This window comes from Schistocerca gregaria, chromosome 5, assembly GCF_023897955.1.
Source record: "Schistocerca gregaria isolate iqSchGreg1 chromosome 5, iqSchGreg1.2, whole genome shotgun sequence".
NCBI lineage: Eukaryota > Metazoa > Arthropoda > Insecta > Orthoptera > Acrididae > Schistocerca > Schistocerca gregaria.
The window spans coordinates 347,977,802-347,994,349 of NC_064924.1; the positions used below are offsets into that span (position 1 = coordinate 347,977,802).

General features: G+C 38.3%; 1 protein-coding gene across 1 annotated transcript in view; it reads left to right on the top strand.

The window, feature by feature from the left end:
* LOC126272407 (HEAT repeat-containing protein 1) overlaps window positions 1-16,548 on the top strand; it is a 198,591-nt gene that overhangs the window by 123,056 nt on the left and 58,987 nt on the right. The window contains exons 17-19 of the mRNA XM_049975235.1: window positions 2,249-2,636; window positions 5,430-5,587; window positions 11,294-11,470. Coding sequence (XP_049831192.1) covers window positions 2,249-2,636; window positions 5,430-5,587; window positions 11,294-11,470 — 723 coding nt within the window. The remainder of the gene's footprint in view (window positions 1-2,248; window positions 2,637-5,429; window positions 5,588-11,293; window positions 11,471-16,548) is intronic.

The following is a 16,548-nucleotide window of genomic DNA, read 5'->3' on the forward strand; positions in this document are numbered from 1 at the left end:
AGGAAAGCTTTCGATTTCAAGGGCATTTGAGCATCGATATGATCGTATTGCTCTTTTTGCCTCTGCAGACGAATAACTGTTGTTGAACAATGCATTGTTGAGGTGTTTCACTTCCCCGTCAAACAGCTCTGGTTTTCATATGTCCTTTGCTCTGTCTGCCAACATTTTTATGATGCCTCGCTTTTGTTGTAGGTGGTAGTTTGAATCCTGGTGTAGGTAATGGTCTGTATGTGGATGTTGTCGGTAAACTTTGTGGCCTAAGCTACCATCTCCATTCTTGAAAACTAGCGCATCAGGAAAATGGTCCCCCCCTCCATATGTCTGCGTCACCATGGCAAACTGAATCTTCGTATTAATTCCATTGAGATGCTTGTGAAAATGAATCAGTTCCTCTCTGGCATGCCCCCACAAAACAAATGTCACCTGCGTAGCAGAACCAAATATCTCTCTCTCTCTCTCTCTCTCTCTCTCTCTCTCTCTCTCTCTCTCTCTCTCTCTCTCTCTCTCCAGTGCCTGCTACTTGACTTTTTCCCTGAAGATATTTGCTACAACTAGCCTTAAGAGACTCCCCATAGCCACTGCACCCATCTGTTCATAGAACATATTGTTTGATTGGAAGTAGTAATCATAAGGCAATATGTAAACAGTTTTGCAGTAATGTGAGGAAAAATCTGATTCAGTTGTTGCAACACCTCATCGAATGGAACAATAGTAAGTACTAAAACCACATCAAAACAAACTAATATGTCCAGCAGCCGGACCAGTTTGATTGCTGATAAGATATGGTGAATTCTTGATGTAAGAGTCCTGCATACAGTCATAATAATGTTGTCAAGAATTTTGCAATCAAATAGGTGAACGAACCAATGGCAGTCACTAAAGGTCACAGAGGAACACGTTCTTTATGCAGCTGAATTGAATGGAACTGAACTGAAATGAATTGCACAGAACAGACTTTACTGAATGCTCTGTTCGATAGAGAACCTTTTTATCAAGTGCGCAACAGTTCTAAGAACTTTTTAGTAGGATCTTTACTCAATTTCTTATCTGTCTGCAGACCTAATTAGTCATTAATCTTACTGTGATAATCAACAGGTGGGGAGAATGATAATACTATCATCCTCATTCAGGGATTTTACAGAATTCCTTTCACCCACAGCTAAATTATTTTTGGGGGACTTTGCACATGCGAGTACTTTTAAATGGCTTCTGTACAGATTTCTTCAGCTGTAATCGTTTCCACGATATAAATTCGTGATCCTACACTCGCTATTATTTACTCCATGGGCACAATTTGCAGACTTGCCATTAGTGCTCTACACAGTCGGCCCTAAGACAAGTAAGGTTAGCTTCAGAGATATTGTGCTGCCCATTTGTTAACATTTCACTGTAGTTAGAGTGTAGCCTCTCTACGTACATTGAAACACACAATCTAAAAAAAACCTTAAGTTCCACAGCTGCAAACTGAAGTTCGTCAGCTCGTGTTGCCTGCAGGCATTTGACTACACATACATTTCCTGATGTGAGAACATTTAACTTTCAGGAAGAAATTCATCCCCCTTCAGAGTATCTGTTCTACAAAGACCAGACATTCCGGATACAGACTGCATTTCAACGTTACTGTGTTTGAGTGTATTAACTTTGGGTTAAAACTTGAATCCAAGGCTTTGAAGACTGATTTGTTTGGATCTGTGTCCATGAGAGTTGACAACTTATGTGCTACAATCAGTCCTTATGCATTTCTGGGAGGAAATGAAAATTGTTTGAATGTAAACAGCTATCACATTATCATAGTTAAATACTGTATTATACAAATCATCCATACAGTGTATAAAATGAGACTGCCTACTTAAGTATTCTTATGCGGTGCAGGAGTGGACAGTAAGCTTCTGATGATTTTATACTGCGCCAAAATGAGCATAGCCATCTGCATATGGGCAGTAAAATACGGCTCATTAAAAAATATTTGTGGCTGGTTTTATTCTCAATCCTCAATTGTATAACAGCCACAGAGATCAACAAGATCTAGTTTGGATAAAATAAGATTAGGTTATTGATTATTTAGTGCTGCTGTAGGTCTTGATTTTGATATGTTGTTAGTATGTTTTAGCAAATGTTTTAACAAATCTGAAACTGTGTGCAGTTTTCATATTTAAATTTTAATTGTAGACGTTTGTACCATTCATAAATTAGAAGTAATTGTATGCTATGATAAATAAACATATGTATATTATTTTGTCTGTTGCAGGCTGAACATTCTGGTGTGTTGACAGAGAAAATGAACTCGCAACTTGAAGATATTGTAGCAAAAGTGATGAGAGTGTTTGTTGATGCTGTGATGGATATTCCAGAGCATAGACGCATTTCGTTATTCCACAAATTACTCCAGACATTAAATGCTGAAAAATTTTTGTGGTTATTTATAAGCCTTGTTCTGGAGAGTCATGTTCTCAGAGGCAATGATGGTGTTGACAACAGAAATACCAACAAGAAAGGTTCTGAAAATAAAGAACAGAATGCAATGCCAAAAAGGCTTGAGTTCCTAATGAATATAACTAAACAGTTCTCGCCTTATGTTATTATAAAGAATTGTGTTTCAGTAATAAGATACGTGAGATTGCTTCCATCATCAAAAGGTAAGAGATTTGGTGCTATATCCGTGTATGTTGGTTGAATGATCTAATTAAAATTGACATCCACACCAACCAGAGATGAGTTGGGTGTCACTCTCATGTTGAATTTATGATCAGTAAATTTTGTAGATAAATTTAAAAGAGAATAGTTTTGCAGTAAAAGTTGCTCTTTTTGACACTTTTGAGACCAGACTTGGGACAAAAATTTTCATTGCTTGTGTATACTGCTTTTAAACAATCAAATGAGTTCATTATTTAATTTTTCATGATCAAGTCTTTGATGCAAATAATCATATGCTCAATTGTTGAAATGTGTATTGTACTCTGAAAATGTATATTTTTTAAATACAGTGAAGCCATTAATTTTTTGTTTGTATTGCAATATACAAATTTTTTTTGGTATAGTGGGTGACACCATCTTGTCAGTAGAAATTGCTTAAAATATGTAGTCCCACCTGACGACGAATAAGTGATATTTAAAACTGCTGGTATGCATGTTTCTTTGTGGGCTGATTGATATTTCGTTTTCAGATGAATTGTTTTAGTCTCATTTAGAAAGGTGTGTTGCAAGTAGGTAAAATCTTCTAAAGCCGTTGAAGAACTAGGACGTGTCCCTTGTAGAGATTCTGTTGATATGATCTGCTTTAGGATAGAAAGAGATTCATAAATTAGAAATGAAGTATCTGTTGTGATTATGTTGCTGTGCTTCACTGTTCTGTGATCGAAATTGTTTACCATTTCATCTTGAAATAATGTTTGTTATTCTTGATCATGGTTACAGAATGCTATCTACATAACTTACATGTAAAGATGGCATTATTTGCTGATTTCTTAATTTATGTCTTTGTGTGAACCATATAATTCCAGGACATAACAAAACAAAATGTAACCAATTTAGTGCTGTCTATACACACATTACAATTTATCAACCCTTTTTTTGGGAGGGGGGGTCTTACATTGGGCCATCAGTTCATAAATTACTAAGGCATATCATTTCTTTTCTTTCCATCTATGAACTATAACATGTTAAAATAAATGTAAGATATTCGTGTTGCTGCATTGACAATGGTAAAAATAAGGGAGATAAGGATTTAATGTGGTTATTAGAGATGCACTGTCGGACTGAAGAGGTCAGAAAATGGCTCACATGGGGAATTTTATTATTATGATTATTACTACAGAAAATATTTTTTACGCCATGGTAGCGGAAGTTCAAGCTCAGTTTCCACACTAGCTGAAAATAATGAAGAATTAAGGATGGGTTCACCTTTTTGCAAGTACACAAATTATCATTTCGCTTGAACTCCCAGATGTGTTTCACCATAGTTGTGTCATCCTCAGTAGGTTTTCTGCTTTTATTTTACATTGTGTGTGTCCTGTGGCTGCCATTCAAAACCAGCCACTGGTCTAAATTGGTATGCCTTGTCATCATTGCAGTATGTGGGTGGTCCTGAGCAGTGTCTGGTTGATATGTGTGCGCCAAGCATGTTTTTAGTGTTATTATGTGGCTTGGACACATGTTTGACTGCACAAAATTACATTTCTGATCAGAAACATGAATTTGTGCAATGAAATGTGTGTCCAAGCTGCAACAACATAACAAGATGCAATATTCATAAATGACTAGGAGAAAACATCAGTCCAACTACATAATAACACCAAATACATGCTTAGCACACACATACAAACCAGATACAGCTCAGGACTAGCAAAATACTGCAGTGATGACATGGTGTACCAGTTTAGATGTTTGGCTGATATTTGATTGGCAGCCACAGGACACACACACACACACACACACACACACACACACACACACACACAGTGTAAAACTAAAGAAAAAAAGAAAAGAAAAACCCACAGAGGATGGCACAGCTTTAGTGAAACCTGTTCCAGTGTAAAAACAAAATAATAATTCGTGTGCTTAGAAAAGATGCATCCATCCTTAATTCTTTGTTATTTTTGACATTACTACAAATTACAATGATTATTCATAAGGCTTGTGATCATTACTCTTCTCCCCACTTCGCTGATGTTCCTTTGAGATAGACATTATACATGTATCGAATTACAGAGAAGTGGTTGTACATCAGACCAGATTGCTTGTTCAGCAGGGTCCTCTATTATTTAATTGTCAAAATTGCCAGGACCTGCCAAATTATACTGCCTGTAAGGACCCTTTACATTTAGAAAAGCTGTTCCTATGCCAAAGACATCAATTTTTTGTCTGTAGTATTGGCATAAGTTTTGATATACCATTTTATTTGAAATTCAGTCACTGTCACACTTGAAGGTACTAGATATTGAGACAATCAACAGAAGGATTTTTACAAAAATGTTTGCAAGTGGAGTTGCATCCTTCAGGTTACTATATTGACTTCTACAACGCTGGATTATGTAGTCTTTGTTTTTTTAGTGTATTGTACATGTTCTCTTACTTTTGTTTTGCCTATTTGGTCATATGGTTCACAGATCACCATACCTGGACGAGAAAAAATTCAGCAGTATATGGAATAAAATTGGCTTTAAAACTACACTTCTGTATACGTCTGTTTCTTATGTAAATGTTGTTTTCAGATAATTAACCAGTAATACCATGAGAGGGACAGGAGCAGCGAAAAGTGCACATTATTCTATTGAAACCATTGAAATGGTAACACTTGATTATTTTGCGTTGTAAGCTGTCATTTCTTTGCTAACTGTTTTAGTTATTTCCAGATAAGGTGTAATTTCTCATACTGTAAAATACTGATAGTGGCTTATTTTTAATTTTTATTGCAATTATCTTTCTGGCAGAAAACTTCTTTAGGCTGAAAAAGAAGATGGGTGCAACATTGCCACCATCATCACTGTTTGATATTGCTCATCACACAGATAAACAGCTGCGTCACTACAGATACAGTCTTGTAACGTTTTTGTCATCGCTTCTGTCATCAGCATCGTTTGTTGCCCAGGTACTTGATTTCTTTATCTATTTTAGTATTTTGTAAAATCTGCTATTTGTGCTATAGAGATGGTTGCTGGGAGTAGCAGAATCAGCAGGTCACAAGATGGTGTATGAGTTTGGTGCGATGTTCACTTGTTTTGAGTTGCTACTAACCGTGGCCCATTATAAAATGCAGTGGATACTGGCATTGTTGTCGTCATTGCATGCCGAATTTCATTTCACATGTTGTTAACTTTGTGTGTAACATTTGTTTTTCTATCCATAAGCACATGGTGTGCAAAACTCAATGCTTTCTACTAACAAGTCAGGCTAGGTTGACTGTGAGGGAAATCTACCTATGCTGTTTGAATAACTTCAATTTATGTTGATTCAGGTATTTCCCGTTAGTCATTGCACTGAGTGTCTTAATTAAGGATATGGATAATATTTGTTTCTGTGTTAATGTGTTTATATAGTTCCAAGATACCATTTACTCCTGTGTACTTCTCTCTACCAAAGACAAAGTGATAGAGACAGTGCAAAGCTTGCAAATCATGATTTATTAATTAAAAATTTTTAAAGGCACAAGGAGATGGAAATAGGCCAGTTGTTACTTTTGTGTTTGCTGTACAACTGACAGGCCTACTTAAAATAATATTTGTCACAGAGAAACTTGTAGCTTCCTTCTTTAAAAAGGAGATAGTAATTGTTTGTAGGAAGTTATAAAAGAGGAGAAGGCTGTGCTACTGATCTCGGGCTAAAAATGACCCATCCATTACAAGGAGAAATGGAGACAGAGATGAAGGAATCTGTATAAGAGAAGTCAGATCTAATACATTATTAAGAACTACACCAGGTTCAATTAAGATATTGTAGAAAGGGCAGAGAGAGAAGTATATGTGGATTACCAAAGGAACAGGAAATGAAGAGTGGAAAGAAAATATCAATTAAATGGTAGAAAGAAAACGGAAAAGGTAAAGAAAGAGAATAGGAGAAGAAAAACAGACTATTATATATATGATGGAGACAAAATAATCAATTTGCTATTCACCACATAGAGGAGGTATTGAGTAGCAGGCAGCCACAAAGAAAACCACAGCCAGTCCTTGGCACCCAGAGACAGAATCCATGTGTGTACGGGTTGCGTGAATGTGTGAGAATTCTACTTCTGAGGAAGGACTCTGTCTGGAAGCTTAAATATTTCTACAGTTCGTTTTCTTTGTGCCTGTGTATTACTCAGTGCCTTCTCTATGCAGTGAGTAGCAATCTACCCTTTCCATATTATCGTTGTTCCACACTGAACTTCTTATTGTTTACATAATTAAATTATAATAGTTACCTTACTGGCGAGGGAGAGGGATGAGGATAGGCTAATACAGGCTGATTGTAAAACCAAGACTAGGTAAAAGTATGTGTTGGAAAGGAATTTCTGTCGGTAGATTTCAGGGAAACTAGTGTGGGTTGGAAGGATTGAAATGGTTTGGTATAGGGGGTAATAAGAGTCTCTTGAGTCATTCTTTGAATTAAGCTCAGCAACTGCAAAGAGGACATCTGCAAGACGGACAGTCCTTTTGTGCCTATTCAGGCTATCTGCTATTTATGGGTTAATACCTCTATAATAGAGAGCTATGCTATGGACATATGTCAGCTGATAAGAAACATGACTATAGCCTGATTGAAATTACTTAATAGTTGACATCTGTTACTTACTGCAACAGTGTTGCCACATCGGTGCTGGCTACTGCTTGGTTGTAGGTGATGCACCAACATGGCAGGTCACTTCACAAATGCTTAATATATAACGCAGAGCAATGCTGGAAGTGGGGCCACCATGATGTTTGACAGAAATGCAAGATCTTCTGTTGACAGCTGATTTTAAGTGACCAATGACTGAACTGTTACAGTCAACTCATTTTGTAGCCCTGAATTTTAGCACATGTCCTTACCTGACCACAACCTTGTGATGTGCAATGTCTCGGAGAAAATGGTAGTCAACAATCTCTGGCAGACCTAAAATCATGAGTGCTTTTTTCATAGCGATTAAAATAAACCTCCACGAGCCAACTCAATACACAAAAATTTCAATTTCAGTGCTTAAAAAGAAAAACTAATTTCTCACCATCATTCATTTGTTACCTGAAACTATCCTCACACTGGCTTCATGAATTGCCACTTAACCAACAGAAGAACAGTTCTGGTTGGCCCTTATTGTAAATTACTGATGATACTGACAGATTCCAAGTGAAGAAAGGAGATAGGAAGAAAAGTGAGAGAAAATTAATAAGCCAATACGATAATGAAAATAAGACAGCAAGGTACTAGAAATTAAAAAAAAATTAAATCAGTTAACTGAGTAAAAATAACAAAGAAGGTTTTTTGATTAGATTTTGAGGTGGGGGGGGGGGGGGGAGTCAGCTGTGCTACACGAGTTTCCAACCTACGACCTTCTACGTGACAGGTTAATGCATAAACCCCTATACTACAGCAACACAATACATAATGCTGTTATACTTATGACTCAGATATTCCAATGGCAATGGTGAATTTCAACCTTCAACCATTTGGGTTCACGTAATGTTGAGCGAAACTTTTCTTATGTAAACCTGTCTCTGTTATTATAGTAACTGTACACATGGCACTGAATCACATCTTGTGCAGAAGTATTCAGTAGTGTTTGATTAGTGATTAGTGCTGTGTATGAAGTGTGATTATATCGTTCCATTATTGTGTGTGTGTGTGTGTGTGTGTGTGTGTGTGTGTGTGTGTGTGTGTGTGTGTGTGTGTGTGTGTGTACTAGTGAATCTGTGCCAAGCCAGGGGTAGCAGAGTCTGGGATAAGAGGAAGCCTCTTCCTTGGTTTTCACAGGCTAGGGCCATCCCTCAGGTTTGTTTGTAGATGCAGCTCTTAGAGATGGCAAAGCTAAGGGTAAAGATGGACATGATTAGTGAGATAATGAATGAGGCTTATTTGGGAGACTCTCAAGTGGACATTGTGAGTAGAAAAGTAGTATGTTTAAAGGGCTGTGGAACTACCAAATAAAAAGATTAAATTCCTTTTTTTCCAACACTTAGTTTGTCTGAGAAAATTTACACTTCATGGGTGTCCTGAAATGTTTATCAGAGTATGATTGTGTTTGAATATTCAGTCAATTTGGGCAAGCTGAAAATGAAGTAAGCTTGTATTAAATACATTGTTACACAGTCTTCCATTGTGTTTTGTAATGAACCAGTCCACTCTCAACAAATTTATACAGTTGTTACACAGTTTGACTTCTATTGTATCAACCATGTTACTAAAGTTGGGAGCTATGGCTTTGTATCATAACATGTTTTATGATAGTTCGTGGTTTTGAACATCACAATCACTGTCAACCTTAGCTTGGAAGCAGCACTGTGTGGTAGTGTTGTATCCATCGCCGGATTCTGGATTAATTTTACCTATAATTTTATATCGTAAAGAAAGTGTCATTGTTAACGTATAAGGTGATTTCAGTTTTCTGTACACAAATTTTTGTTGTTAATAATTTTGCAAATCAGTGCTATTCAAATATGTGCACAAAATATCATATATGCTGTGACTGCACTGAGATAGGGAGGCAAGCCTTGATCACTTTGCACTATTCCCATCCATGCAGCAGTCCATGTACATTGCTGGACTTATAAATTCTTCATATGTTGTTTGCTGTCTTTTATTCTCCATCTCCTTACCTATCTCTTCTTCTGTCTCCACATCTACCATGTATCTTGTCCCATCTGTCTCACCTACCATTTACATCATCTGCCAACTACTGCCCACTTCACCATCTGCCTACCTCCCTCCTATCTCTGCTCACCCTCTGTTTGCTATGGTTTTTCCATGTTGTTTGCTTTTCCCTTACCTTCTGTCTGCACTATCTCCTCCTGCTTCATAAATCCCTTTTGCTGACTATCTACTTTTACCAGCCCACCTTCTGTTTAAGCCACACGGACCTCTCCCTCTGCAAGACTGACCATCACTGTACACATCTTCTTTTACTTTCCTCCCATCGTTGTGCCCTTTATTCTTCACAGTCACAAAGGGGGTGCTCCTTTCTGGCAAGCCATTGGGAATGTGGGGAATGGTGCATGGCTGGGGAGACAAGGCATGAGAGATCTGTTCCTGGACAAGGTGGGGAGTTTGAACTTAAGACTTGAAAGGCATCAGTAAAATGCTCACCACTTTTGCATGGGGCCTGCTCGTATCTGCAAAAGTGATGACTGTGGGCTGCTAGGCTCTATTGAAGGAACTTATTGGAATAGAGTGTTTGTCAGATAACAGAGTGTAGGTTTTGTTGGTAACTGGCAAGTTTGACATGGATGGAATTACTAATGGTGCCATCCCTGAGATGGAGATTGATATCTAGGAAGGTGGTTTGTTGGGCTGAGGAGGACCAGGTAAAGTATATAGAGGAGAAAGTGTTAGGTTCTGAAGGAATGTGGCTAGGGTATCCTTGCCCTTAATCAAAATCATAAACATGTCATTATTAAATCTGAACCGTTTGAAGGGTTTGTGATAGCGGGATGCGGGGGCAGGGGCTCTGTTAGCTCTAGATGGCCTTTCAGTGGGCTGACATGGGATGTTGCTGTACCCATATGGAGGTGCCCGTATTCATATGGACCTGCCCATGACTGTACTGCAAATTTGTTTCTCGATGACACCTTCAAAGGAGAGTTAATTGTGGATGAGAATATAGTTGGCTGCGGAGACCAGGAAGGAGGTTCTTGGTTTGTAGGCACTTGGTTATATGGAATGGTACTGTTCAGCAGTGGTGAGGCCGTGGGCTTTGGTGATATTGTTATAGATGGAGGTGGCATTGACAGTAATGAGCAGGATGATCAAGTGGCATAGGGTCTGGAGCTGGGGAGAGTCAGCAGAGGAAATGGGTGGTGTCTTCTAGAGCAGAGATTTTGTCAGTGGGGACACAGTGATGAAGTTTTGAAGCATTGTCGTAATTTTCATTGTGCAGTTGTATTTGCATCAACTTCTTTGCTTTCCCTCATAACAGTATTTTAAAAATATTCTATTTACTTGGTCTGTCTTCTTGCATTGGTTGTGTTCTGCACTTCTTTCTTCATCTGCAATACTCTTTGCCTTCTCCTATCAGTTTATAAGTGTTCTTGTGTTGCCCTGTTTCCTTTTATTCTGGCAAGTTATCAACACTGTGGCTCCCACTTCCCCTCAATAAATGTAGCAGATACAGTATTGCATACAGTAATTCTAATTTACTGTGCAAGTATTACAAAGATCTACTGCCAAAGCTTCATCAAGACATAGAATAAAGAGATAATGAAGGTTTGTACAAATAACAGATGAATACTGGACCTGGAAAACTTTGTGTGTTTGTAAAAATTGTCCATTTTAGAAGTATATTTTACAATGCTGTTTTATGTGTAATGTAGATAGCAAATAATTGTACAATAAAGAAAATCTGCCCTGCTAAATTAGCAATATAAACTGTTTCACTATGCATTGTATTGTACACTACAGAATTTGCCAACTTCATGTAGCAAATATTTGTGATTAGCCATGATACCAGTTATTAGACATTATTTTTTCTACGATTTTTAGCTCTTAAAAGATCTGAGACAAAATTACTAAAAGTGCGTTGAACTTCAACTTTCTCTTTACACAGCATAATTTTATTCTTTTCTAAAATTGTTAACTGTTAATTTTCTATTTGGTTATTTAGATTTATTTTTTACATTTTTTAAAACAGGTTGCTGCATTGACTGATGATGAAACTGTACAGCTTGAAAGTTTGTACAGAGAATTTATTGAAAATATCTTGTGCCTTATTCAGTCTTGTGCTCAAGAAGCTGACATAAATTCAGGAAAAGCAACTGCAAAATACTGGAAAGTTAAACTAAACCAATGCTATGACATCCTAGACAAGGTGAGAAATATTCTCATTATAGTTCATATTTTGAAAACCATGATGAATATCTAATTTGCATGCAACGGAACTGTATCTGCACTGCTTGACAATAAAAGTGAAGTACCCAGAAGATATGGTAGGATGTCAATGTAACTTTGTACAGATACACACCATAAACGGATGTATAAATGATTATGAGTTGCAGTTCTCTGTGACAGGTAGAATGGCCTCAAGATTGCTTTAGTATTGTTCATGTTGGAATGTAATGTGCCTGTATTTATTGAGGTGTGGTAAGGAGGTGAACTATGTAAAGGTTTTGTGGTCACTGTTACTTAATATGTATTAACTGCTTGACTTAAAAACAGCTTGTGAAATAACCTTGTTGCCTTATCTTGGGGCACTAGACTACTACTTTGAAGATGCGATCGATGTCCGTACCAGCTAGAAATTATCTAAAATACCAATTGCTGCAAAAACAAATTCAAGTACTGTTTCTTTATCACCTGTGTGCTACACCTCTGTTAGCAGTCATACTTTCCAAGTTATAACTGATGAAAGCATTTAGCTTTACAAGCTCTCAATACATCATAGTCTTTATTGTTTGCACTCTGTATGTCAACCTTTGCTTTCTCTTGGCCAGTAATGTCATGACAATTATTACACCCAGTGTGATTCCATGGTCCATACCGATTCTCCTAGATGAGACGGTGATATCATGGAATAACTGCTGCAACCAACAGATGCCTCCAATTCCAGGGAAACAGATGTCCATCGCCACTTGCTGTCATGATGCATGAAAAGAAAAGAACAATTCCGCGCACACTGTGTGGCTCAAAACTGAACACTTATGTACTAAGAAAATGAGATTCTGTGCCCAAAGGACCAATACTCTTCACTTAACACCCCCTACTCTCTCTCTCTCTCTCTCTCTCTCTCTCTCTTTTTTATCTATCCAATTAAATAACCATATTGAAGTTTGGAAGTTTTGTATTCTTCATGCCATGGCTAGTTACTCTTTTACTGTTGCTGCACAGTTCGGTTCATACTTGTCCAAATTTCTCCCAGGAAATGCTGTTGTATTGTTCTCAACTTTCTCTGGATTTCACTTGCCTTGGAAGAATTCGCATGCATTCTGTATTTGGATGCATCAGTGGCGAGTTTGAATGGTTGGTCTTGCTTGGATGTTTTAGAATCTGAACATTTACTAGAGCTCGTTTTATATTTTGAAATACACTACTGGCCATTGCTACACCAAGAAGAAATGCAGATGATAAACGGGTATTCATTGGACAAATATATTATACTAGAACTGACATATGATTAAATTTTCATGCAATTTGGGTGCATAGAATCGTGAGAAATCAGTACCACCTCTGGCCGTAATAACGGCCTTGATACGCCTAGGAATTGAGTCAAACAGAGCTTGGATGGCATGTACAGCTACAGCTGCACATGCAGCTTTAAAACAATACCACAGTTCATCAAGAGTAGTGACTCGCGTATTGTGACGAGCCAGTTGCTCGGCCACTATTGACCAGACGTTTTCAGTTGGTGAGAGGTCTGGAGAATGTGCTGGTCAGGGTAGCAGTTGAACATTTTCTGTATCCAGAAAGGCCTGTACAGGACCTGTAACATGCGGTCATGCATTATCCTGCTGAAATGTACGGTTTTGCAGGGATCGAATGAAGGGTAGAGCCATGGGTCGTAACAAATCTGAAATGTAACGTCCACTCTTCAAAGTGCCGTCAATGCGAACAAGAGGTGACCGAGACTTGTAACCAGTGGCACCCCATACCATCAACCCAGTATGGCGATGATGAATACACACTTCCAATGTGCGTTTACCACGATGTCGCCAAACGTGGATGCGACCATCATGATGCTGTAAACAGAACCTGGATTCATCTGAAAAAATGATATTTTGTCATCAGTGCACCCAGGTTCGTTGTTGAGTACACGATTGCAGGCTCTCCTGTCTGTGATGCAGCGTCAAGGGTAACATCGTCGAACTGTTCATGCAGATGGTTGTTGTCCTGCAAACGTCCCCATCTGTTGACTCAGGGATCGAGACGTGGCTGCACGATCCATTACAGCCATGCGGATAAGATGCCTGTGATTTCGACTGGTAGTGATACAAGGCCATTGGGATCCAGCATGACATTCCATATTACCCTCCTGAACCCTTCGGTTCTATATTCTGCTAACAGTCATTAGATCTCGACCAACGCGAGCAGCAATGTCGCGTTACAATAAACTGCAATCGCGATAGGCTACAATCTGACCTTTATCAAAGTGGGAAATGTGATGGCACGCATTTCTCCTCCTTACACAAGGCATCACGACAACGTTTCATCAGGCAACACCGGTCAACTGCTGTTTGTGTATGAGAAATCACTTGAAACTTTCCTCATGTCAGCACATTGTAGGTGTTGCCACCAGCCCCAACCTTGTGTGAATGCTCTGAAAAGCTAATCATTTGCATATCACAGCATCTTCTTCCTGTCCATTAAATTTCGCGTCTGTAGCGTGTCGTCTTCGTGGTGTAGCAATTTTAATGGCCAGTAGTGTACTTCCAGTTTATCATATTCCATATTCATTTGGTTCACTGTTTGAGAGAGGATAGAAGATGTGGATCATTAATAGATTGTCACTTTATATATTGTCTATAAAATCTGATTAGATATAGGAATGAAGTTAAATTATTTACATTTTGCAGTCCTCCATTGCTCTTATTCGTTTGGGGTCAGGTGTCACCCCTTTTACCCCAATTGTGTGACCTGGAAACTTAAGTTCATATTTTCGAAAAATGTTCTTGGATAATTTTATTGTTATGCACTGTTCATGCGACCTTTTCAGAGGCACAGTGCTCTTGCCAGCACTTAGATAATATTAATGCATCATCCACATAAATAATCAAGTCTTGTGCTAGATCATCCCCTAATGCTTTATCTAGTATGCTTATGAAAACCACTACTGAAATATTTAACCCAGAAGAGAGCCCCCTAAATTGTTACAACTTCGCTTCAAGTAAGAAGGCAGTGTTAAGGTCTGAAATTGTTGTGTCTGGACCTGCCAACAACCGTCTGGTCCATGGAGCTAAAAATTTTGCTAGTTCAAATTTCTGTAACAGTTCCTCAGTGTGTACTGAGCGATCTCTTTCAGTTGTTGTAATGTTTATTTAACATCCTAGTCTCCCAACAACAGGTGTGTACTCCTCCAGCTGGTTTACTTACCACCAGCAACTGTTTGTTTTACACACTTTGACTACATTCCATAATCCCATATGTTACCATCTTAAGAACTATTTCTTGTACCATTGACTAGAGTTCAGAAATGGAACAAGTATAAGTCTAATGTTTGGGCTGCATATTTCATAAATCAAGGCACCACTGTTACATCAGTGCCAACAGACTTACTTCATTCCCACCGTAGTTCCATGAGTATGGTGAGTCTGAGAACTGTGGCTCTGTGATCACTTCATACTTGTCGACTTGTTCTCTCTTGCTGACGCATGCAGGTTAGTCGTGAATTGTTGTTAGTACAGAAGATGAGTATACATAATCTTGCTGCTGTAAAGTAGCACTGACAAACAAAGTGGCCAATTGTCAGACTCTGATGGCCTTTTAATGAAATTAATTGATGCAAAGTATACAATTGCAGATATGTTCCGTTAGAGGAGGAGTGAAATCTGGAATAATTTTCATGCTATATTTAATGCTTATCATAGCTAATACTTGGTTCAAGAATCATAAAAGAAGGTTGTATACATGGAAGAATCCTGGAGATACTAAAAGGTATCAGATAGATTATATAATGGTAAGACAGAGATTTAGGAATCAGGTTTTAAATTGTAAGACATTTCCAGGGGCAGATGTGGACTCTGACCACAATCTGTTGGTTGTGAACTGTAGATTAAAACTGAAGAAACTACAAATAGGTGCTAATTTAAGGAGATGTGACCTGGATAAACTGAAAGAACCAGAGGTTGTAGAGAGTTTCAGGGAGAGCATAAGGGAACAATTGACAGGAATGGAGGGAAGAAATACAGTAGAAGAAGAATGGGTAGCTCTGAGGGATAAAGTAGTGAAGGCAGCAGAAGATAAAGTAGGTAAAAAGACGAGGGCTAATAGAAATCCGTGGGTAACAGAAGAAATATTGAATTTAATTGATGAAAGGAGAAAATATAAAAATGCAGTAAATGAAGCAGGCAAAAAGGAATACAAACGTCTCAAAAATGAGATCGACAGGAAGTGCAAAATGGCTAAGCAGGGATGGCTAGAAGACAAATATAAGGATGTAGAGGCTTATCTCACTAGGGGTAAGATAGGTACTGCCTACAGGAAAATCAGAGAGACCTCTGGGGAAAAGAGAGCCACTTGTATGAATATCAAGAGCTCCGATGCAAAGAAGGGAAGGCGGAAAGGTGGAAGGAGTATATAGAAGATTTATACAAGGGCGATGTACTGGAAATGGAAGAGGATGCAGATGAATATGAAATGGGAGATAAAATACTGCGGGAGGAGTTTGACAGAGCACCAAAAGACCTGAGTCGAAACAAGGCCCCGGGAGTAGACTTCAAGAAGAATATAATAATTCCAATCCCAAAGAAAGCAGGTGTTGACAGATGTGAAAATTACCAAACTATCAGTTTAATAAGTCACAGCTGCAAAATACTAACACAAATTCTTTACAGACGAATGGAAAAACTGGTAGAAGCGGACCTTGCGGAAGATCAGTTTGGATTCCGCAGAAATGTTGGAACACGTGAGGCAATATTACGGCTTATCTTAGAAGAAAGATTAAGAAAAGGCAAACCTATGTTTCTAGCATTTGTAGACTTAGAGAAAGCTTTTGACCATGTTGACTGGAATACTCTCTTTCAAATTCTAAAGGTGGCAGGGGTAAAATACAGGGAGCGTAAGGCTATTTACAATTTGTACAGAAACCAGACGGCAGTTATAAGAGACGAGGGACATGAAAGGGAAGCAGTGGTTGGGAAGGGAGTGAGACAGGGTTGTAGCCTCTCCCCGATGTTATTCAATCTGTATATTGAGCAAGCAGTAAAGGAAACAAAAGAAAAATTTGGAGTAGGTATT